The 25,103-nt window shown below is 36.7% G+C and overlaps 1 protein-coding gene across 2 annotated transcripts in view; it reads left to right on the forward strand.

Annotated features, from left to right (window-relative positions):
• LOC148955903 (uncharacterized) overlaps positions 1-25,103 on the forward strand; it is a 148,160-nt gene that overhangs the window by 14,648 nt on the left and 108,409 nt on the right. For both annotated transcript variants that reach the window (XM_089093056.1, XM_089093063.1), the window contains exons 2-5: positions 12,102-12,305; positions 14,158-14,288; positions 17,895-17,994; positions 20,699-20,857. In XM_089093056.1, the coding sequence (XP_088949182.1) occupies positions 12,102-12,305; positions 14,158-14,288; positions 17,895-17,994; positions 20,699-20,857 (594 nt within the window). The remainder of the gene's footprint in view (positions 1-12,101; positions 12,306-14,157; positions 14,289-17,894; positions 17,995-20,698; positions 20,858-25,103) is intronic.

Raw genomic sequence — 25,103 nt, forward strand, 5'->3', positions numbered from 1 at the left:
TAAATATGCATATTTGTGGGCCTAGATATATGCAGCATTCTCCAGAGATTGTTGAGCCTTCTGACAATAGACAAGGCTTTTGAAATTCGGCTGCACACCTCTTCCTCTATAGAGCTGTCATTAGACAGCACAGAGCCAAGATAAGTCAGCTGCCAGCTACCTACATTAGACAGCTGCCAATGTCACCTTTCTTGGCTGAACCCTCTAGCTCATGTGCCTTCCTTTCCACAAACAGCTTCTTGTCTCACTGTATCAATTTGTTGAGGACACCATTAAGGGTTCTATAGGTTTGCATGTCACCAAGTAACCTTTCCTTGCATCTCAGCACTGTGACATCAAGTGTATGTGACTGAATCCACACTTTATTATTGCTCTTTTTCCAATCAACATTTACTTTCGCTGATTCCCAGACATTTTTTCTGAACAAGAGCCATGTGTCCTCACAACTTTCAAATGGCAGGAGTGCCTCAAAGCAGTTTGAGACCTCAATGGCATATTTTGACCATATCTTCTGATTGCAGAGGTGAGAGACATTGATCTAGACTGGTCTTGGTTTTGAGCGCTGGCCTTTGAGCCTTAGTCACTTGTTGGCAACAACAAGGCGATGGTCAGTGTTGCCAATCTCAGCTGCTCTATACGTCCTGCAGTTACTGATCAAAGACCTCCATCTCTGTGACACAATGATGTAGTCAATCATATTTTTGGTATGGCCATTGTTGCTGTACCATGTATGGATGTCCATGGTACACTCACATTTGTGAATGTCCTTCCTTGCAAACATGGTATTTTTAAGCACAAGGTTGTGCATGCTGCAGAGTTGTAGAAGCCTTAGACCATTGTCATTTAGGGAATCTGGAGTAACTGGTCCAATGACTTGTTGCCATAAGTTGTGGTTGTTGCTCACACTTGCATTAAGGTCACCCAGGAGAATGACAATATTGTATGGGGTATATTAGACAATTCATTTGTCAGGGCAGAGTAGAAAGTGTCCTTTGTTTTGGTGATGGCTTTGTTTGTCTGGGCATAACAAACAAGGACCTTCATTTTTTCTTGCTTGTGACTGAGTCAAGTGTTAGCAATTCTATCTGAGACAGGAGTGAATGAAAGTAGACGCTTCTTGGATCTGTCATCAAGAACTAGTCCAACTCTCTTTCTTCTGGTGGTTGTCTGACCAGACCAGAGAAGGTGGCATCCTTCACCTATTGGATCATTTCCATTCCCAACTAGGTGGGTTTCTGTTTCTCTAGCAATAGAGATGCGGAATTGCTTCAGTTTCATCACCAGAAGCATCTTAGTTCCAGGAAAATTTAATGTCAATACATTCCAGGTGGCAATTTGGATGCCACCTTGGTCAAGAAGATTCAAATGCTGGTCATTTCTCAGTCCAGGGGCAAGCAAGGCTCATCATGGGATAAAAGAAGGTTGGTCATCCAAGGCAGTTGCTAAGCTATTTGTTGCAATGGGTCTCAGGTGGAGGGTTGCAAGTCCAACCCACCCTTGGTCTGGATTCTGATTAGAGCCAGGATTTACCTGGATACTGAGAATCCTGGGGTGGGCTCCACACACCTCATGAGCTTGAGGCCACCCTGATTGGAGTGTTTAGTTAGGGGAAACCCCGTATCCAGAGGTACATGGTCTGCATCATTCTGGACGAGCTATATTCATCTTGAAAGTGAACTTGAAGTGGCATGGTCTGCATCATTCCAGACGAGCTTCATTCACCTTGAAAGTGAACCACAAAAATAATTTTGTCAACCCAGTGACTAGCACCTCTACCCAAAGAGTAGAGAGAATGTGGGGTTCTGCAAAGTGGAGGAGCAAATGGCACCAAGGTACATCCTGCCATCATTTACATTCATACTTAGTAGAGTACATGTGGTGGGTGGCAGTAAAGGCAGAAGGCCAAGTACATTTTAAGGCAATTCTTGAGGACATTTCTGCATTCTGGGAGCACATTTCCAAGTTGTAGTTTTCACAATTTTGCTAATGAAGTATTTTATTTTCATGATATTTTTTTTTTTCATTATGTTAAATAGGCTTGGTTATTTTAAAATATGTCTGTTTACAATACATATTTAATATATGCTATGCTCCCCCCCCCCCTCCTAAAGTTCAAATATATAGTCTAAATTTGTTTTTAAACTATTATATTTTCATCATAGTTTTATTTTTTTCATTTGCATTCACCCAACTTCACTTCTCAAGTGTGTTTTATATAATAAATTATTACCAAAAAATCTTTATAGTAGAAGAACTGTGTTGGTATATGCACTGACAGTGAGCAGACTATGGGCAGGAAATGGTGTGGTTACAAGGCTTCTTGAATAAAGTCTGTGCGCTTTTTGGACACACTATAGCCTTCATAGAGAAACACTAGTTTCCAAAGCATTGTCCAGTGATTTCAAAACAGTACTTGATGCTTCTGCACAAAACCCTTCCACGCCCACCTATTTTGAAAACTTTGTGAAGAAATGGGTAGATGTGATATATATCTTCTTTTGCATACAGAAGTTCACTGGTTATCCAGGGGAAAATTACTGATATAATTAGTGGAATTTTGTGATGAAGTTACAATTTAATTGGAAGCAAAAATTGAATATACTAAATATCTACTGGACAACAAATTCATTCTCAAGCTCACTTATTTGACAGATATTTTTTTTTCCAAATTGTACAAACTCAATTTGTATTTGCAAGGTTCAAACGGATCAGACAATTTTGTAGTTCACGATAAAATTCAAGCGTTCGTGAACAAGCTTATGCTATGGAAAAGTTGCATTGATAAAGGCAACTTTCATTGATTTGAAACACTTGAAACTTTTATCATTTAAATCACTGGTGGATCCAGGGGATGCCCCCCGAGGTTTTTTCTGGCACCTTCTTTCTTTGTTTTTTTTTCTCTATTTTTTTTTAAAATCTTTTCAAAATAAATTGGCCAATTTGGTCAATTATTAGAGCCCTTGTCAAATTGACCCTTCCCCCACAATTTCGCTTATTGGAGCCCTTGGCACATTGGGTCCCACCCCACAATTTTGCTCTAGATCTGTCCCTGATTGAAAGCCAAGTGCATCCTAAGATGAATAAACTCTCAAATTTCCAGTCATTTATCACTGTTAAAAAATAATTTTGACAGCTAATTTAGAAGAAGAGATGCCCATTTTGAGTTGGGAAAATGGCACTGTAATTAATTTTTTCCTGGGTACAACCAACCAGAGGGACAATTTTGCCATCCCCTCCACTCATATGGTACTGTCACCTTACATTCTTTCTCCCAAAGTTCACCATCTTGCACTTTTGAATGTTAAATTCAAGCTTCCACTTGCAAGCCCAAAGTGAAAGGGAACCTGTTTTTTTCCTGTATAAAAGCTCTCACCCCTGATGGCTGAATGCCAATTAAGCTTAAGTAAGGAGCGACCTGGCTCAATGGTAACCGAAACTCTAAAAAACGGAATTTTGGTACCAATAGATACATAAAAAGAATCAGATTTTAATGCTGATTTCAAATATATAAGTTTCATCAAGTTTATTCTTACCCAAATTTACGCGCCTGAGAAAATTTGCCTGATTTTCGAAAAAAGGGGGAAAGACCCCCTAAAAGCTATAGAACCTTAATGAAATTCACACCATCATATTCAGCGTATCAGAGAACCCTACTGTAAAGGTTTCAAGCTCATATCTACAAAAATGTGGAATTTGGCATTTTTTGCCAGAAGAAAGATCACAGGTGCGTGTTTTTTTTTTTTTTCAGGGGTAATCGTATTGACCCAGTGGTCCTAGAATATCGTAAGAGGGCTCATTGGAACGGAAATTAAAAGTTCTACCAAAAAAAAAATTGACAAAAAAATGGAGGGCAACTAGGCCCCCTCCCACACTCATTTTTTTCTCAAAGTCACCCAATAAAAATTTTGAGATAGCCATTTCGTTCAGCATAGTCGAAAATCTAATAAATATGTCTTATGATGACAATCCCCCACAGTTCCCAGGGGAAGGGCTGCAAGTTATGAACTTTGCCCATTGCTTACATATTGTACCGGTTATTGGGAAGTATACAGACATTTTCAGGAAAATTTTTTTTCTAGTGGGGGGGGGCTGGAGGAGGTGGTTACTCGGGAGAATCTTTCCTCGAAGGATGTTTCTTTGGGGTAAGGGACATTTCTATGAAGGGGGCGCTGGATTTCGAAGCATTATTTAAAAAACGATCAGAAAGTAAATAAAAAAAAACAAGTTTTTTCAACTGAAAGTAAGAAGCAACATTAGAACTTAAAATGAACAGAAATTATTACGTATATGAGGGGGTCCTCCCCTAAGTCATTACCTCGCTCTTTACGCTACAGTTTTTTTTTAGTGCTTTCAAAAGAGCGATCTATTCTAATTAAACCGCCTTTGTGATTCAGAGGTTTGTGAATTAAAATTTTTTCAACTTTTAACGTAAAGAGCGTGGTATTGACTAAGGGGAGAACCCCATCATATACGTAATAACATATACATAATAAAAAAAAAAAACAATAAAAAAAACAAGCAATACGGCTCAATTGTAATCAAAACTTTTAAAAACGGAACTTTGATGTCAATAAATGTATCAAAAGAATGGGCTTATAATGCTGATTCTAAATATATGAATTCTATTAAGTTTAGTATTACTCATCAAAGGCTAGGAGCCCGAGAAAATTTACCTGATTTTGGACAGAGGGGGGAAATATCTCCTAAAAGTTAAAAAAAATTAGTGAGAGTGACACCGTCAGATTCAGCGTATCAGAAAAACCTATAACATAGGTTTCAAGCTCATATCTGCAAAAATCTGCAGCTTTGTATTTTTTGCCAGAAGAAAAATATAAGAATATAGAAGTTCGTTACGTAAGTTAATTTGTAAATTACGTCAGAACAAAATTTAGAGATAGCCATTTAGCAAAAGAAATGTAAAATTTTTATGCAAATTTCGTTTACTTATTCAATGACGGCGAGCCAAAATAAAAGCTGCATTAACTAAAAAACGATCAGAAATTAAATAAAAAAAACAAGTTTTTTTAACAGAAAGTAAGGAGTGACATTAAAACTTAAACCAAACAAAAATTAGTCTGTATGTAAAAGAAACTGTCCCCCCTTTAATGCATCTCTCTGTAAGCTACAGTTTTACTGAGTCTCACAACTTTGTTTCTTATAACACTAAAAACTTCAGCGCAAAGACTGAGGCTTTGAGGATGGGACAACCCCTTTCATATACGGAACAATTCCTGTTCATTTAAAGTTTTAATGTCGCTCCTTACTTTTAGTTTAAAAAACTTGTTTTTTTTTATTTAATCAGCATAAAGGCTCATATAATTTCTCATGGCTTATGTAGAATCAATAATAAAAATATTGAACATATAGAGGAAAATAGAGAAAAATGAAAAAGTTTATGATACCTTGGATGTGAAGGACTATTTGTTTTGTGAGGAGGAATTAGTAAGAGTACTAAAAGGATTAAAGAATAATAAGGATCCAGGTGCTGATAGGGTGGTAAATGAGTTTCTTAAATATGGTGGCTCGGGGGATAGAACTAAGTTAGTGAAGATTATGAATATGAGTTTTGAAAAAGGGGAAGTACCTAATGATTTTAGGAAAATCTTAATTAAAGCAATTCATAACAAAGTAGATAAGAGAGAGTGTGGTAATTATCAAGGCATTAGTCTGGTCTCTGTAGGTAGTAAATAACTTAGTAATATAATACTTTTTAGACTGAGAGATGCTGTAGACAAAGTTTAAAGAGAAGAGCAGTGCGGTTTTAGAAAAGGTAGAGGATGTGTCGACCAAATTTTCACTCTTAGGCTAATAATTGAGAAGTGCTTGAGTTTTCAAACACCTTTGGTCCTCAGTTTTATAGATTATGAGCAAGCGTTCGATTCTGTTGATAAAAGAGCTTTAGTAAAGGTTTTATCCTTATAATAATAATATAATAATATATATTGAAAACCCGTCGTATACAATAAATGTACAATGACAGAGTATACAAAAATACGAAAAGAGGGAACAAAACGATAATAATAACAACAAAAGCAACAACTTCTTAAATAGTATACAAAATAGTACGAAAAGTGGAAACTGAAAGATAGCATGCTCAAAGATTACAAAAGAAACTACAATTTTTTTGAAAATAGCAACAAAGAAAGCCACTTTTGAAAGGAGAAAAAAAAAAAAAAAAAAAAAAAAAAAAAAAAAAAAAGGGAAACAAGAGGGAAAATTAAACAAGCAAACTTGCCCCCTCGGGCTTTATAATTGGGGGGTTTTTTTTTTGTCGGCTAATAAGTGCCTCAACAGCTAGATTTGGGTCCGCTAGGTTATAGCGCCGAATCAGAAAACTATTTTTTGTCCAAGGTTGCAATTTTAGTAGGTACTTTGCAAAACGGAAAAATATAGAGCGGATTTTAGACTTTTCACGTTTTGCCAATAAATTCCAGAAAGGGGTCACATATAATATATGTGGCAGAGCGGTAGCGTTGTAAATACTTGCCAGTAGTGGACGGTTAAAGCTCAGAGTGGATTCAACGATCAAAGCATAGGAGCTGGATATTCGCCGTTGAAGATGTCAGATCAGGAGAGAACGGGTATGCTGTAATGAGGAACCTATTGGAAGCCCCAGATATACTATTTTATCAACTGGTTTTACTGAGCAATCACCTAGTGTGATATTAGTAGGAGGGTCATTCTTCCAATTATAAAGCAAAGCTTCCGACTTTTGGGAGTTAAATCTCAGACCGACTTTCTCGTAGTTGGACTGCAGACATGAGAATATTTCTGAAAGGCGGTTAAGCGTCCGACTGAGATTCACCGTGTCATCGGCATAGCACACTAGGGAGATGTCAATGGAACTGAGAATCCATGATGAAGGACAGCTGTCTTGAGGTTCAATAATGTAGTTATTGAAGAAATTGGGGGATAGAACTGCTCCCTGACGGGCACCTTTATGGACTGGTATCAAAGCTGACCGTGGGGCTAGCGGAAGGCCTTTGTCGGGACGGAGCTTAAGTCGCACGCGAAGGTGAGAATAAATATCACGGAAAGCCCGGATGATATTTGAGTTCACTCCTCTTTTAGCTGAGTTTAGCAACATACGTGCATGAATCAATGAATCAAACGCTCTCTGCAGGTCTAAGCCCCCGATCGCTAGACTTTCTCCCGATTTGTGTGCATCCAGGAGTGCATATGCAACGACATGGAGCGCTTCCGCACAACCAATGCCGCGTTGGAAACCGAATTGTCTTGGTGGACTACAACACAGTTTTTCAAACTCATCCACGAATAAAAGTTCAAATAACTTGCAGAAAGTGGTAGCAACCGTGATTGGACGGAAAGAGGAGCATTGCATGGTAACTTTTCCTTTTTTAGGAACTGGCGTAAGATCTCCAATTGAGAAAGTGGTTGGGACAATACCCTGAATGAGGATACTCTGCATTAGGAGGGTTACATGACTAATGAGAGCGGGCCCACCACTTTTTAGATGGAGTGCACTGATCCCGTCAATCCCAAAAGATTTTTTAGGTTTTAGGTGAGAGATGGCCCTACATACAGCTCCCTCCGTTGCAAGATAATCACTCCGAGGACAACTATCTAAGAAGTCGTCCAACTCAGCTTCGTATCTTTCGTTGAGGGCTGGGTCATGAGGCGAAAATTCTGACCCATAATATGCGTACCATTCAGAATCAGGGATAGCAGATGCGGATAAAGACTCATCACTTTTAGATGAAAGAAAACGCCAAAGGAGAGAAGGACTAATTTTGGCCCGTGTAGATTCGATATCAATCATCTTTTTTCTGTGAGCTTTTTGATCCTTCGCAAATTTTCTTTTTTTGAGCAGGAGGATTGAATTGACTACCCCCGAACGGGGTCGTCCACAAGAAACCCAAAGTTGAAGCCAAAATTTAGACTTAGAATGGGTATCCACTAATTCTGGATTTTCAGACCAGCCTGGAAGGGTATGATGACGGGGTCTACTTAGAGGGACGGCAGCTTTTTCAGCACAGCGAAAGGCATGGCCAATTTCTGCGCAATAAAAGTCAACTGATAGTTGTGTTTCCTCCCTTGAAAGAGCAGTTAATCCAGAGAGAAGATGGTAAGGGACACGGATCTTACTAAGGACTCTGGCGGCTTCTTCTTGAAATAAAACAGGGTTAATTTTGCGCCAATCACGGCGAGACCTAGGAGGTGTTTTTGAAGTTGTTTGCGTTTTTGTATCTGAGCTGTGGCAAGGAATCTCGGCTGAGAACTGTATTGGTAAGTGATCAGACAGCTGAAAATCAAGCACAACCTTGACAGGCAAAATCCTGAGATTTGCGGACGTAACAACGTGATCGAGATCTGATGTGGACATTGAGGTGTGTACATGTGTAAAATTTAAATCTTTGCACTTGAGATCAAACTGGTCTCCAAAAATACTAAGCAACAACGTAGAACGTAAAGACCTAGATAAGAGCGGTTCATTCAAGTTGCAATTGAAGTCACCAACTAGTATGCATTCAAGGCTTAAGGATCTAATACGGTTAATACACTGGCCGAGTTTATCACTAGAATAAGTAAAAGCACGCTCCGAACGTTCATCATGGTAATTTGTAGGCAAATATACATTAATAAAAACACAGCCCTCAACACGAATCGGCAGAAAATTATTATTGACTTCAAATACACTAGATCTTAGAGTCGAACGAACAAAAGTGGCAATACCACCGGAGGGTTGCCCTTTTCCACTTAGCTGCTTCGCTGAAACTGAGTAAACCAATACTGAACTGTTAAAACTAAGAATACTTTTACTGCGGCTTGTGACGAAATGTTCTTGTAAACCAACAACTTCATTTTGCTCAAAAAAAACATCTAAGATCGGAATTTTATTCGTGAACGAGCCATTAATGTTCCACGATAAACATTCAACTGCAGAAGCTTCAGATGTCATTTCTTTTGTGGATTACTGTTTGAGGGACATTTTACACTGTAACACGTGTGACTGCCGATTTTGCATTCAACGCAGAATGTCGGCTGTCTGCATGGTTCATCTCGAGTAGAACGATGTTCACTTGAGGCACATCTAGAGCATACAGGTTCAGCCGTACACTGGGAAGCAAGATGACCGATTTTTTGAAAGTTATAGCATCGTCTTGGCAAGAACTTAAACGGATCAGCAGGTAGACGTTCGTAGCCGATAATCATCGAAACACTCAGAAATTGTTGGAGCTCACTGAGAGTGTTAAAATACACTTTGAAAGAACGGTATTTTCCACACTGTTCAGTCTTCGTACTATTCGGGATTAGATTTTTTAGTCCTTCACAGTTTATATCCTCAGGGACATTTCAAAGCACAGCTATGTGCAGGGGTTATCGAACAGTAATTTTGAGATCAGGGTTGGAAGATTTTGCGTTCTCAATGATTTTCGTTGCTACAGCTTTTGAACTTACCACAAACGTCCCTTTATTAGGAGATTTACGAAGTTGACTACTATCATGTGTATTGTCACATACAATATCTATGAAAGCTTTTCGGTCATTTGGATCCGGGAGCTCCTTATATGGTATACCAGACAAATACGTTAAAGTGATTAGTGCCATGTACGAGAATAACACTGCTGTGGTTAAGGTAGGAAATGAGGTTAGCTGCTGGTTTTGTATTAAATCAGGAGTTAAGCAGGGTTGTGTTCTATCCCCCTTTGTATGGATTATTTTGATGGACTTTGTTTTAAGGTGCACAGGAAAGGCAATGGAAGCCCATGGAATCAAATGGGGAGGAAAAAGTCTCCTGGACATGGATTATGCTGATGATTTAAGCATCCTAGATGAAAGTGTGAGTAAAATTAATGAAGTCTTAGAGGTTGTGCGAGTTCAGGGTGCTAGAATTGGTTTGAAAATTAATGTTAGGAAGACTAAGTCACTACGGCTAGGAATAAGTGAAGATAAAAAGGTGACGTTGGGTAATGAAAAGATTGATCAGGTGGGCAGCTTCACTTACCTGGGTAGTATTATTAGTAAAGATGGTGGGAGCAGTGAAGATGTTAAATATAGAATAGCCAAGGCTCAGGGTGTTTTTTCACAGTTAAAAAAAGTCTGGAAGAATAGGAAGATAAGTCTGTAAACCAAGATTAGAATATTAGAAGCTACAGTGATGACAGAGGTCTAATATGGCTCTGAAGCATGGATGCTCTGAAAAGCGGATGAAGATTTTCTAGATGTTTTCCAGAGAAATTGCTTAAGGATTGTTATGGGTACCGGGCTGACTGACCATATTTCAAACAATAGGCTATACAAAAAATGTGGTTCAATACCGCCCTCTAGGGCTATAACGAAAGAAAGGTTGAGGTGGCTAGGGCATGTTATGTTTATGAAGGATGACAGATTGCCAAGGATTGTTCTTTTCGGCCAACCGTCTAGGGCTAAACGGAAAGCAGGTCGTCCTCGTCTGGGGTGGGAGGACGTCATAAAGAAAGATTTAAAGGAAATGGGAACTTCATGGGCAGGTGTAAAAAGGGAGGCTTTGAATAGATTGGGGTGGAGGAGGAGCGTGCGTAGCTGTGTTGGCCTCAGGCGGCTTGGTGCTGCTTGTGAGTTGTCAGTAGTAGTAGTAGTATTAGACATTTTAGGCATTGTTGGAACAAGGCCTTAGGTGGCTTGATGCTGTAGTGAGTTGTTAGTAGTAGTTGTATTATCATGTACTTGTTAAGAAAACTTAGACAAATCTAATAGTGAAGCAATCAACTTTCTAGGTGGTATAATAGAGACCTTACAGTGATTTAGCTTTTGAGGTGATGATTAGCTGTCTTGATGAGTAGCTGAACTTAATGAGCCATTAAAGTAACACCTTGTAGTAGAATTTTTTTCTAGTAGAACAAAATATAAGACATATGCAAATGAGACAAATCGTAAGATTGTTTTCATTGACAAAATCGACACAAAAATGAGTTAAATTACACCCTGCTTTCATACTTCAAAATTCAGTTAAGAAAAAGTTAAAATAAAAAACAATTAAAAAACAATTCAGTATATCTTTCTCAAAACTGCACAAGTTCATATTTCTTCGAAGCAAAACAAGAATGATTGAACTTGAATGATGAAACAAGAAAGATAGAATGAAATAAATTAGAAATGGCAAATACCTTTGAGGATAAAGGTTTCAATCTTTGGAGATTGAAACCTGTTAGAACTCTTCTCTATCTGAATTGTTGTCTGATTTCATTTCTTGGGCGGCTTCAACCTCCATTTCTCTGCAAGGTGAAGGCTCTGATCTAGGAAGTAGAGCTGTGCAGCCTAGACTAGAAAATGAATAAGGTGCTCTTCAGACTTGAAGCTATTTTTGGAAGTGAAATCTAGCAATATGCTGCTTAAGATAGATATTTCTCATCTCTGTCACAATTACAATAGCAGCAATTATAATTTTTGGAAATAACATTGGAAAGAGGATTGTTTTTCTTCTTTTATTTTCTATTTGATTTTTGTCTTGCAATGTAAACTTACCCAATTTTCACCCTTACACATTTAACAAATTACCTTAAATTATCACTTTTTGGATACTAAACTCTTTAATATCTATTGAAGCCAAAGAAAAACATTCATTATTCAATTGGAATTATTGTTTAGGGGGCCAAAAAAAGGGAATAATAAATTTGTTTTAATATAGTAGCACAAACTATAAATCCTGAAACAAAAAAAAAAATCTACTGTTTAATTTAGTAATGCTTGACATATGATTTAGCACCTATACCAGGGTACAAAACTGACTGGTTAGAATTATAATTCTATTGTAGGTTACAGATTTAGCTTGTGCTTGTTACAAGGTTAACATTAAATAAATAATGAAATTGGCCAATTAAGTTTCTGTAAAGCTTTTTGTAAAATTTTCCACTGCGAAGCTTTGGTGAAAAGCTTTAAGTTGCTTTTCTTGTGAAAAGCAACTCTTTTGACTTTAGAAGATATATTTGCGTATTCAAAGATTCTCTGTTATCCCTTGTCTATGTTTTATTATTCTTACCTTGGAATTCTCTGTTGTTTGTTTTCCAGAGTTTCTAGAGAAAGTTTGATGATATATAGTTTTGTTTTAGTTTTTTTTTACTAATATTGCATCCAATTATTTATTTGGACTTCACTTTTAGGATTTAGGACCCAAGACTAGCTCATTGTTTGGAAGAAAGATACATGAACTACCGTTAGAGAGTGTTCGTGTGAGTCCAGATCAAGACTACATGTTTGAAATTCCATCATTTGTTATCACTTGTTGCCAAAAGATAGTTAGCAACAAGGAAACTGAAGGCGTGTTTAGAAAAGCAGGATCAGCAAAGAGACAGAAAGAATCCAAGGCATGTTTTTTTTATATATTTTTTGATTGGTTTCATTGAGTTTCTTTTGCTGGTTTAGCTGAATATATTATGTCCAGTAAGGCTAAGAGAAAACATATAAGCCCAGTTAAGGGCCATGACAGATGTGGTGCTTGTTGTACTGAACTGGATGAGGGGTCTTTTGCCATAGAGTGTGATATTTGTGAGAAGTGGATCTGTGGTGAATGTCTGAACCTGTCCCCTGGAGAATATAAATTATTAAGCAAGATGTTGCAATCCCTAACCTGTTCCTTGTCATGTCTAGCCTGCAAAGTTAAGCCTCCTTCCTCCCCTCTAGTGGGCAAGCTATGATAATGAGGTAGCATCTTTTATGGAAAATTTCTTGAAATCTTTCAGGGAAGATCGTATAAAAAATTTGCCACGACTAGTCAGTTGACCCAAACACTTTCCCAACTGAGAACTCACATTAAAAGTGACATTCCTGCTCAGGTTAGTGATATTGCTAACAGGGTATCCCATGTTGGAAATTCTCTACAATCAGTTTGATCTGTTTCAACTGTTGAGGACCTAGTGGTTTTTACAGTGTCTTCTAAGTTGTCCCAACTTCAAGTAGCCCAATTAACTGAAACCAATGTTCGTCAGATAGCACGTTCAGAGTGCCAGCATTTTGACAGACGTCTTAACGTTTTTGCGATGTCATGCAAAACCGATACAAATTCTTCAAAACCGGGCTCTTCTAATTTTAAAGAAATATTTACCATCACCGTCTTCTTATCCTAATAATAGTAAAACTGAAACTCTATATCTTCTAACTAATATTTTGCCTGTTTCACAGATATTCACCCTCAATTCTTTTTTATTTAAGGTAAAATATGACCGGTCGGAACTACCTACGTACTTTCGTTCGAATAATTTTTCCCTGTGCAACATGCCTATTCTTATGAAACCCGACATAAATGGAACATTCAGCACCTAAAATTAAGCAGAGAGAGATCACGGTTCTCGCCATTATTTTTAATCACGGGTTCATGGTGTATTCATCTACCATTTATTGATTGCAGCAAATTTCTTCCAAATATAAAAAAGCAACTTCATTCTATCCTTATAAATAATTTTAAGAATTAATAATATATTGAAAATCTGGGTACATTTGATAATATTGTTTTGTTGGGTGCCCTGTGTTTTTTTGCCCTGTGAGATGTCGGTCATCGGTTACCCTTATTCGCCCGTTGGTTTTTTGTTTTTTTTTATTGATATTTTCGGTGGATCTTTGCCCGGTGTTGGTGGGTTAGTGGGGCGGGTGTCCGTCTATTGGTGAGTCATGGAATAACTCTTATTTATTTTTTTGTTGTCAAACAGGTTTATTCCGATTAATGTACCGGGTTTTTGTCATTCGACCTTGTGTCTCCGGCGTTTACCCTGTATTTATGTCAATTTTGTACAGATATTTTAAAATTAAACCTTGAACCTTTGCATATGGTATCCCCACCCAGACTGATGCTGCAGTTTTCCTGAACAAATATCCATTATGCAATTATAGAATTGAAATTTTTACCCCCCCCCCCAGCCCAAATAAAATAACTTTCTAATCGCCATCAACTGTCTGGTAGCCACCCCTCCTCTTTTCTTCTCTGTACCATCAACTGAATTTAGAAGGCAAATAATACGGAAATTCTTTGAAATAAAAGAAACCATCAGTTTCTATGGTGATAGTCCTAAGGAAGATCGCATAAAACACAAAGCTCTAATTGAAGAGCTGAAATGCAGAGTTGCAAAGGGAGAGGCAGATTTGATAATCTGTAATGGTGCCATGGGTATTGATCCAATTTCTATAATTTATGTAATAATCGTTGTTTAACTGTTATTATTTCAGCTGGCATTGAATAATGGAGAGAGTTTAGATGAAGAACTACATGTTATTGACGTTGCTAACATTTTGAAACAGTTTTTCTCAGAATTACCCGAACCTCTCATACCTCGAAGTCTTCATGATATATTCATAAGGTAAGATTACTTAAAACCCATTCACAATGAGATTTGCATCGCTCCCATGACATATTTACCTTTCGCTGTAATTTTTAGTTTTTTCAAAACATAAGCTTCTTTGAAGTTCTCCAAGGGAGGCTATCTTGCGAAAAATTGTAATTTGGAACGTGGGACTAACTTCAGTGGACACGTCAAATTCATTGACGAGTTTCGAGATGCCTTATTACAGATAAATTATGTCCCATTACATCCAAGGACATGTCTGAAATGTGTCCCTGGATTATGGTGTTAGACAAAGATGTGTAATGCATTTTAATTTTACAATTAGGTTTGAAGAGGGCTTCTGCAATTAAGTGGGGCTTTTGATTTTTCTTTAAATTCCAGAGTAATTTAACATGCTACCTGAACTACAGCTTTATTTTAGCTTTGAATGATCCCTGTTGAAATAAATTTTTATTTTTTTAGGCAGCATTATGTAGTCTGAGAAAGTCCAACGTCTTTTTATATATGTTCGTAATGTTTGTTTCATTATGTCGTTTGAGCTCTGAAGGTATCATAGATTCAATATTAAAAACAGCATCAATCGCCCCTTGTACGGACCATCTCGTATAGAAGGGGAGGGTGTAGAAGCTTGAAAGAGGGCTCATTCGATTTAAAATTGAAAGTTCTTGAGCCCTTTTAAGCGTCAAACATGATTAGTTGTAAATTTTATAAAACACCACCTTGAGATTGGGCTGAATACAAGATTTCAAAATTCTTTTGAAAGCGCTCCCATTTGGGGGGTGCTAAGTGATGTGTCTTAAATGAATTATCCCCCCCCCCAACTTCGTATAGAAGAGGTGGTCATAGAAACACAGGAGAGGGGTCACTCGAATGGAAACTGAAAGCTCTAGGGTCCTTTTTAAGAGTCAAACCTTATAGACATCAAATGATTTTAGGGCCTGAGTCCATTCATGGTTGTCATTGGGCTAGAATAAACGTACTAGAATGACAAAGCCTACTATCAACATTCAGCAAAAAAAGTGGGAAAACAGGAAGAAAATCGGAATTTTGAAAATCTATAAATGAAATTCTGTATATTCATCTATTTTTTTTCTGTTTAAAAAATAATACGAAAATTACTAATTCCCGCCTTTCTGGAAAACTTGAAAAATACAGATACTAGGTATTGGCAAAGGAAGGCCAAATAAACTTTTTGGTTTTTACATGGAGTAGCTGCTGTACATTTTGTTTTGAGTTTGTCGCTTTATGTCCTGTCGAAATCAATTGTGTTACTTTTACAAATTATTATCGTTTAATTTCTTTCCCCTTTTTAATGATGATTACGCCTTGTTGTGATACAGATGAAATATTCGTTTGACTCTTCTTCTTCTTTTTCTTCTTGCTGAAATCGTCATTGTCACATGCATCTGGACAGCAAACAAATGAAAGGTGGCCCTTTTTGGTGCCCCATTCGTTGCCACCGCCAGTTTAAAAACATATTCTAGTAATATGTTCGGAATTATGAACTTTTTTCTAGTACCCACAATTTAACGTTTGTTACCTCTCGACTTTTTTTTATTTTGAGCTCTTTAATGTTCTTCCAAATCAGTTGAAAGCAAAACAAAACTTTTCTATAGAAATCCTTCTCAGTTAAGCACATTTCACTGGCAAGCTCCAAAAAAAGCAAGTTAGGCTCTCTTGGGGATCTCGACAACACTTGCTATAGATCTTGCTATAGAACCCTTGCTACAAGACAGGGTATCCTAGTTGCCTGGATAAAAAAAAGAATTGTTGTGCTGTCCAATTTAGTCCAGCTTTAAAATCTAATCACTCCTTTGATTAGTTAGTTTGTGTAGTATAATCAGTGGTATTTTTAGGCCTTTTTGATATACTTTTACTTTGGTTCTCCTTGTTTATTTTTGAAATCAGGATTTTCCCCGCCAAAAAACATCAATTAGAGATCCATAGATGACGTGGAGAACCACAACCCACGCCTGTGTTGTACTTTTATATATGTTGATAGTAAAATAATGCAACTTTTTTTTCTTTCTTGCATAGTTATTCCCCTCTGGCACAAAATTAGGAACACTAAGTTTCTTTAAAAATTAACGATTCAAGTGAGTGTTACTAAAATCAAATAAAAAAAAAGTTAACAACTGAAAATAAGGAGCAAAATTAAAATTTAAAACGAACAGAAATTACTCCGTATATGGTTGTAACTTCCCCTTCATCAGGTCTCACTCTTTGCACTAGAGTCTTAAACTTCTTCAAAAGTATTTCTCATTCAAATCCAACGGCTTTTGTGTTTGAGCAGTCTTAAAGAATTCTTAAATTCTTTTCTTAAAGAACGGTGACAAAAAGGCAAACTATAGCGCAAAGGTAATAAACAGAGAACAAATACTACATGTAAACAATGTGAAAATTGCGTCACTTACAGCTCTTTCCCTAGGGACTTTTGGGTCTATATCATCCCCAAAGGCATAGGAACTGGACTTTTCAATTATGCTGAATCGAATAGCTATCTAAAAGTTTTAATTGGATGTCTTTGGGGAAAGAAGGGTTGTGGAGGGGGGCTAGTTGGCTTCCAATATTCTTAGTCACTTAAAAGGGCACTTGAACTTCTGATCTCCTCGTTCGAATGAGCCCTCTCCCGATCTTCTTGGACCATTCGTTTGATTCGATCACCCTTGGGAAAACAACGAATCAACATGCATCAGTGATCTGTCTTTGTGCGAAAAATATGAAATGCCATGTTTTATACATATGAGTTTGAAATCTCTACAGTTGGATTCTCTGATATGCTAAATCTGATGGTTTGATTTTCATCGAGATCACTTGACTCCTTGCGGGTGTTGGTCCACTTCTCCGAAATTCAGGCAAATTTTCTCACTTTTTTAGCTTTGATGGGTATCATTAAACTTCATGAATTTCATATATTTGAAATCAGAATAAAAAGCCACTTCTTTTTATGCATCTACTTGAATCAAAGTTCTGTTTTTAGAGTTCCAGTTACTATCGGGACGAATCCCTCCTTACTTACAGTTTGTTACCGTGAACTAATTGATAAGCTTTATATTTTTTTTTGCCAGCTTGATATTTTCATATTTTTGATTTTTCCTTTTAAGGACAGTTTTATTTGTTGTTGCCCTTAGTAGCTAACATATTATTAAATTGTATTTTGCTGAAAACAGTTTGCTTTAAAACAAAGTGATTGAAAAAGGAATGATATTTTTTAGGTTTGCTCTGGATTGAAATCGCATTTGCAATCTTGGCCTGAAACACAGAGAAAGTGTTTGGTACAGCGAATACATTATTTTTCTCATGATTTTGATTAGAGTTTAGACATTTCAGGAGAGGTGGGGTTCAACCCTGTTGCCTAAAATGCTGTATATGTCGTCAGATATCTCAGAGCAGAATCCTAATTCTCCTAGTGTGACTGAGCCCATTTCCAAGCTTTACTTCGAAAGGCCTTTAGGCTGCCTTTGCGATACGAATGTGATGTCATGGATACTTTATGGCAAATGACCGTTGTTTGGCGCAGCAACTAATTGAATAATAAAACATTTGTTTTTATAATATAAAAACTTTAGTGAATTTTATATTTTCTTCACTGAATAGCTCTAATGAGATGATTTTTTTTAGTTGTTCTCAGCTAAACGAGAATCAAGTTGAAGTGCTGCAATTGAGCTGTCTGATGATCTCAAATTTGACTGCACTGGCAACCTTGTGTTATGTTTGCCAGGTATTTTATATTTATATAAAGTAACCACTTTAAAATTGTTTTTAATTGAGACCTACTCTCAGATCAGTATGGTTTTTATTTAGCAAATGATATAGAAGCTAATGTAGAAAATTATATCTCTCCATATTTGTTTTCTGCTGACATTTCTATTCTTTTCATTAGCAGTTTCTTTTTAATAAGCCTATAGATCATCATTGCAGCTAAGTATTATCACAATTTTCCCTCGTAGTTTCGTCAAATTGGCCCATTTTAAACTAAGAATGTAAAATCAGTTTCTGACCTAAAGTAAGTTATTTGCTTACCGAATTTACTGCTTTGGCATTGGTTTGACCATTGGTTTGCATTGGTTGCAGTGATAAAATAAAATGAGCAAAATATGGCATTGGTTGTAAGATTTCAAGAATATGCTTTCAACTCACGACTTCTTAGAAACAATCTTAACTTAAAATTGTAGATCTGAGATAAAGTTTTCATCTGCGTTTTAAAACAAAAATAACGATTTAAGGTATTATCCCCCCCCTCTAGTTTTCTGTATGCAAAATTCGAGACAAATCAAAACTATTATGGCTTTTTCAATACTATCATATATCCAAGCAGTTCAAAACTTTTGTTAATGCGGGACATTGTGAAGTCGTTTTATGAAGGTAAAATTTTTTTTTTTACGGAAAAGGACGCTTTGTACTTCTCTAAATTTCAAATATTTGGCCGCTTCGCAGTAAACTGAGTCATTTGAAAGACGGAAACTGATAATAATTAATCCCAAGATTAAAATTTAAAAAAAGTCGAAAATGTTGCAACGAAATACACTGAAAATTAGAGCACATGGATAGAAAAACCGAGGGAATGACACATTACGGCTTATAACGTGAAATGTATCTGACGTGAATAATCCTAATTGAAAGACTGTGAACGTGAATAATCTTAATTGATGTATAAAAGCAAAGTATGATTTGTAAAGGGGAAAATTTTTATTGCTATGGGCCACAAATTATCAAACTATGCTGCAAGAAATCAAGACGGCTTCTTCAATAGAGAGTAAGATCTTTGAGAAAATCGCCCCTCCACCCTTCCATTAAATACGCCGCCACTGCCTACTCTGTAAGCTCTTATTCCCAATTTCTTATTAGAAATCAATATCAGTAGACTTTTACGAACTTACTTAGCACACCGAAATCAACGAATCACTGCAAAAACATAAGGCTAAATATAGACAGACCAGTGACGTGCTGATGGTGCCAGTGGGCCGCCGAAATTTTTCTCCACGACGGCGCGTCTTGTAACAGCGGCGTACCGCCTATAAATATTGACGGCTTCGGGGTCTAGTTCATAGACACCCAATCCCTAACCAGCCGCCTAGAGCTGCGTATAGAACCGACCTTCCATTAGTACGTAACTGTATTAACTTTGTTTTAGAAAATAACTGTTGCTACAAATATTAATATTTCATTAAATAAAATTAAATAAAAAATAAATATAATAATAATATTACTATCAATAGTAATGCAATAAACATAACCAAAAAATCAATGATAAATAAAATAATAATATTTTTGCAATAAAATGTGGTTAATAATCTTAAATTAGTATATAGCTGTTGTAACTGGGATTAAACGACGTAGATTACGAAATTTATAAAACGTTAATAAGATTGATGAGCCAATGTTTGAGTATTATATATTGACAACATAGAAAAGTTTGTAACTATGCACATTGAGCAAGTGTATATGTAACTTTTCAGTATTAATCACTGACATATAATACTATTGAGGATTTGATCTTTAAGCATTGGTAGTCGATATAATGTGATTTTTGTTTTATGTTTTTGTTTCAGTTGTACTTGCGCCTATTAGACGATATATTTATTTTAAATCAAGCTTCTTTATTGAAGGATATCTATGCTGGGAAAATGGGACTCGGTTTTTTTTTTTTTTTTTGTTTTTTTTTGGCTCTGGTACTCATAAGAAAATAGACTCAAAAAAGCTTTCATTTTATTCTTTTGCTTCTATTATATAGTTTTTTTTCTGCAAATTCAAATATTTTTACTAAGGAGCTTTGTGGATATCTATACTGAATGTGTGTAACCTGATCTTGCTCATTGTTTATATATATCTGTATGCAGTTTTCTAAATAATAATGTTTTAATAATAATTTTATTTGTGTAAAAAAGCAACAAGGGCCGTGGCATAATATCAAACACACAAACTCACGCATAAAATTCATCATAAACTTACAGAAAAAGAGTTCTTTGGTTCAGTCCCATTCACAAAGATGTCGTTTAATGATTTTTGTCTCTACATTTATTTATTTTCTCTATGGACTGACTGTAATCCAGTTTACAAACTCTTTTTTCGTCCTATTTAGAGCACTCATTGGCGGGCTGGGAGGAGTTTACCAATCGAACCTTCGTACATTGGAAAAAAGTAGTAGAGGCCATTTTGCTGCCTAACCGGGACCTGTTTACTTCCTTATTCCCCAAGAGATAAACCGTCTCTCATACTTACCAAATAACCCTCCTTATCCCTTCCCACACTTCTGCTGCAAAATAAGTCCACCTATGTCTCTTCTGTACATACAGTTTAGGGTATGGTGATTAATATCACCAAGTGAGTCGGGCATAACCATATTCTGGACAACAAATTGTAGTCAAAATACAGAAAAATCATTGCTCTAACTGTTTAAAAATTCTGTTTATATTATCTTTCAGGTGTTACATGTTCTTGCTGCGTCAAGCAGTCTCAATAGGATGAAAATCTCGAATTTGGCTTCTTTCCTGGTATCTTCAATTATGCCGTTGGCCGAACAAGCCAAATGGCCAAGAAGAAATCAAAATTCTACCCTAAGAAGCCATAAAACTGTTATTGAGGTATATCCCTTTTCTCTAAATTCACTTATTATGGCACGATAATTTAAACATATTATGTTAAAAGAAATAGACTTTACAGGCGAGTGAAAAAAGTGACATTGTTTAATGGGCATTTAACTGTAAAAAATACCCAAATACTCCAAAACGGCCTGAAATGATAGGTTTTTCTTAACATAAAGTTTCAGAGTAGGTCTTACCTGAAAAAGGCAGGTTGTCTAAAAAAACTTAGATTGACTTATGAAGAACATAATATTTTGGGCCTTTATATTTATTAATGATTTAGGGTGTAAAATTGTGGCAAATATAGTTTTGTGTTCTATTTTCCAAACATTATTGCAATTATAAAATTGTAGATACAAAGCATGGATTTTGAATTAACAAAAATTGTAAATAGAAATGAAACCCTCCTCAGACCCGACACAAATGTGGTCTTTGGCCTAAAGAACCAACTAAGGGACAATCCCGATGTTTAATGTGGATCGAAAGATAAAGTTTTGGTCCATTTTTGGAAACTATTCTCAGGAGGCCCGCGACCTGAGCCCCCAAACATATGTTTTTTTTTTTACATTAGGTTCCTTTTGGTTGAAAAACCTACAGGTGAAAGCTCCAAGCCGTTTGGAAGAGATTTTCGGTGCTATTTTTGGGTGAACCAATATTTGTTTTCAGTTTTCTTTTGCATTAGGGTCCTTTTGGCCCAAGAGTTTTAAGGTTTGTAGGTTCAAGTATGGAAGACCCATGCCCCAGCCTGAATATTGTGTTGACAAAGTGGTAAGAGAAGAACAGTGTGGTTTTAGAAAGGGTATAGGATGTGCTGACCAAATTTTCACTCCTAGGTTAATAACTGAGAAGCGCCTGAGTTATAAAACACCTTTGGTCCTCAATTTTATGGACTATGAGCAAGTGTTTGATTCAGTATCCTTGTATGGTATACCAAACAAATACATTAAAGTGGTTAGTGCTGTGTACGAGAATAATACTGGTGCGGTTAAGGTAGGAAATGAGGTTAGCAGCTGGTTTTGTATTAAATTAGTAGTTAAATAGGGCTGTGCTCTATCCCCCCTTATATGGACCATTTTGATGGACTTTGTCTTAACTAGCACAGGAAAGGCAACGGGAAAACACGGAATCAAATAGGAAGGAAAAAACTTTCCTGAACTTAGCTTATGCTGATGATTTAAGCATCCTAGATGAAAGTGTGAGCAAAATATATGAGCTTTTAGAGGTTTTGCGAGTTCGGGGTACTAGAATTGGTTTGAAAATTAATGTTAAGAAGATTAAGTCGCTAAGGTAGGAATAAATGGAGATGAAAAGGGATTGGGTAACGAAAAGATCAATCAAATGGAAAGCTTCACTTACCTTGGAAGTCTTATTAGTAGAGAAGGTAGGTGTTGGTAAGATGTTAAAAGCAGAATAACTAAGACCCAAGGTGTTTTTTCTCAGTTTAAAATACGCTTGGAAGAATAGGAAGATAAGTGCGAACCAAGATTACAATATTGGAAGCTACAGTGATCAAATACGGTGAATGAACTCTTAGTACTGTTAGAAGGGTGTTAGAATAGGTTTGGAAATTAATGTTTAGAACACTAAGTCGCTAAGCCTAGGAATAAGTGAAGATGAAAAGGTGACGTTGGGTAACGAAAAGATTGATCAGGTAGACAGCTTTATTTACCTTTGTAGTATTTTTTACTAAAGACGGTGGGAGCAGTGAAGATGTTAGAAGTAGAATAGCCAAGGCCTAGGGGGTTTTTTGACAGTTTAAAAAAATTGGAAGAATAGGAAGATAAGTCTGCAAACCAAGATCAGAATATTGGAAGGTCTAGTGATGACAGTGATCAAATATGGCTCTAAAACATGGGTGCATCGAAAAGTGGATGAAGATTTGCTTGATGCTCTTCACAGAAATTGCCTACGGATTGTTTTGGGTACTCGACTGACTGACCATATTTCAAAAAGTTGGCTGTACAAAAAGCATGGTTAAATTCCGCTTTTTAGGGTTATAACGAGAGAAAAGCTGGGATGCCGAGAGCACGTTCATAGTGGAAAGCAGGTCGTTCATGGTTGGTGTGAAATTTAAGGGAAATTGGAACTTCCTGGCAGTGTGTAAAGAGGGGGGGCTTTGAATAGATTGGGATGGAAGAGGAGCTTGCTTAGCTGTGTTAGCCTTAGGTGGCTTGGTGCTGCTTTGAGTTGCTAGTAGTATTAGTATATGTAAATTATAGCAGATGAGTTTATCTGCTGATGACGATCACTGTGTGTGTGATCGAAATACCCAGAGTTTTTGTCATTGTGTTCACTGTCTAATAAAAGGATTTATCCCGATGTGGACTGTTTTTTGTATGTCATGAAAGGCAGCGTGGCCTTCGAAAATACTTACAAAGGTTGAATATAAGTCGTTGAAAACTAATGTTACTAGAGGGCGCTCTCTCAACAGCCCTCTAGTAGCTTGCCAAATCTTCTACCTGAAGAATGAGACATAACACTTTTTCATAGTATTTTAACATAGACTGTACTGTTCGAGACTGATAAGTCAACAAACTGAAAAGTATTTTAAACACAGCATATTTTTAAATTGTAAATAAACGTTTCTTTTTTTGCGAGTTTAGACTGCTTGAATAGGTTTGAAAATTAATATTAAAGATTTCTTAATGTTTCTTATTTTTTCCATGAAAATGCCAAACAAAAATTTATTTTTTAAATCAAGGAATGAAGGGAAATCCTGGAGGCAAGTACCCCTCTCCCCAGGATTGGTGCCACTGGAACTAGTTTCAATAGCAACAAAAGCGTAATACCATTCAATACTCGAGATTTTAGGTTCTTAGATCTCTGTAGGTCTGAATTCCTTCAGCACTGCCCTATGGGATATCCTAGATCAAGTATCAAATAATTGCTTAATCTAGCTTAAAACGCAAAATTAACATACCATAGTCTAGTTCAGATATTGAAAACAGTCGAAATCGTTTCTGATTATAATGTATTTCAAGCACTAGACCTGCCAACAAGAGAAAAATTCTCCCCGGTTGATGTTACGCTGAGCTTGTATAAGAAGTAGATGACCTATTTCCTTAATGATAAGATTTAAAAGTCGGCATATTCGAATAAATATTAATGAGGAAGCTCAATGGACCAGTATTTTTCGTGTTTTTTACATTAAAAACGAACTGGGATTAATTAAAAAAAAGAAATATCTCGTCGAAGTAAAGAGCATATTTGAAGTTTAAAACGAGCAACAGTTTTAAAAGTACTTAATGAATTATAGTTTTCGTTCCAAATTATTAGGGGGGGGGCAAGTTTCACTAAGTCGCTAAGTGAAAATAAGTGAAGTGAAGATGTGAAGAGGAAAATCTTCACATAAGGGAAGATGAAAAAACCAAGATTAAGATGTCATAAAGAAAGGTATAAGAAAAATAAGAACTTCCTGCGAGAGTGTAAAGAGGGAGTTTTAAAAAGATTGGGATGAAGGAGGAGCGTGCGTGGCTGTCTTAGCCTAAAGCGGCCTGGTGCTGCGGTGAGTTGTTGGGTGGTTGGTATTAGGGTATTCTTGGCCCAGGAACTTACGGATGTAAGTTCCAATTTTTTCGAATTTTCAGCTTTTATAGCTCAACAAACTCAATTGTATACACAAATTTAATTTTAGCTTTATTAACAACCATTTCCTAAGGTTACTTGTCGAAATAGTGCAGCCAAAGTCTGATGCCGACAATTTTAATTACTTGCTCGCCGGAAATCAAATCGAAGGTTGACCGCTTCACTTATCTTGGCTTTATTATATCATCAGATGGCTGCATCGATCATGAAGCTGCTGTCCACGCGGCCTAGGCCTCTACCATCTTTGGTAGACTGAGCCATGTTTGGAAGAAGTCAATGATCAAACGAGCCACCAATTTGAAGATCCTTGGAGGTTCAGTTTATTCGATTCTGCTATATGAAGTTGAAACCAGGCCAGCAACTGCAGCTGTCCAGTCCCGTCTCAACAATCTTCTTAGCTGTATTAACAACCATTTCCTAAGGTTACTTGTCGAAATAGTGCAGCCAAAGTCTGATGCCGACAATTTTAATTACTTGCTCGCCGGAAATCAAATCGAAGGTTGACCGCTTCACTTATCTTGGCTTTATTATATCATCAGATGGCTGCATCGATCATGAAGCTGCTGTACACGCAGCCAAGGCCTCTACCATCTTTGGTAGACTGAGCCATGTTTGGAAGAAGTCAATGATCAAACGAGTCACCAAGATGAAGATCCTTGGA

The sequence above is a fragment of the Artemia sp. Qi Xiang Cuo genome, chromosome 1, assembly GCF_049724085.1.
Source record: "Artemia sp. Qi Xiang Cuo chromosome 1, ASM4972408v1, whole genome shotgun sequence".
NCBI lineage: Eukaryota > Metazoa > Arthropoda > Branchiopoda > Anostraca > Artemiidae > Artemia > Artemia sp. Qi Xiang Cuo.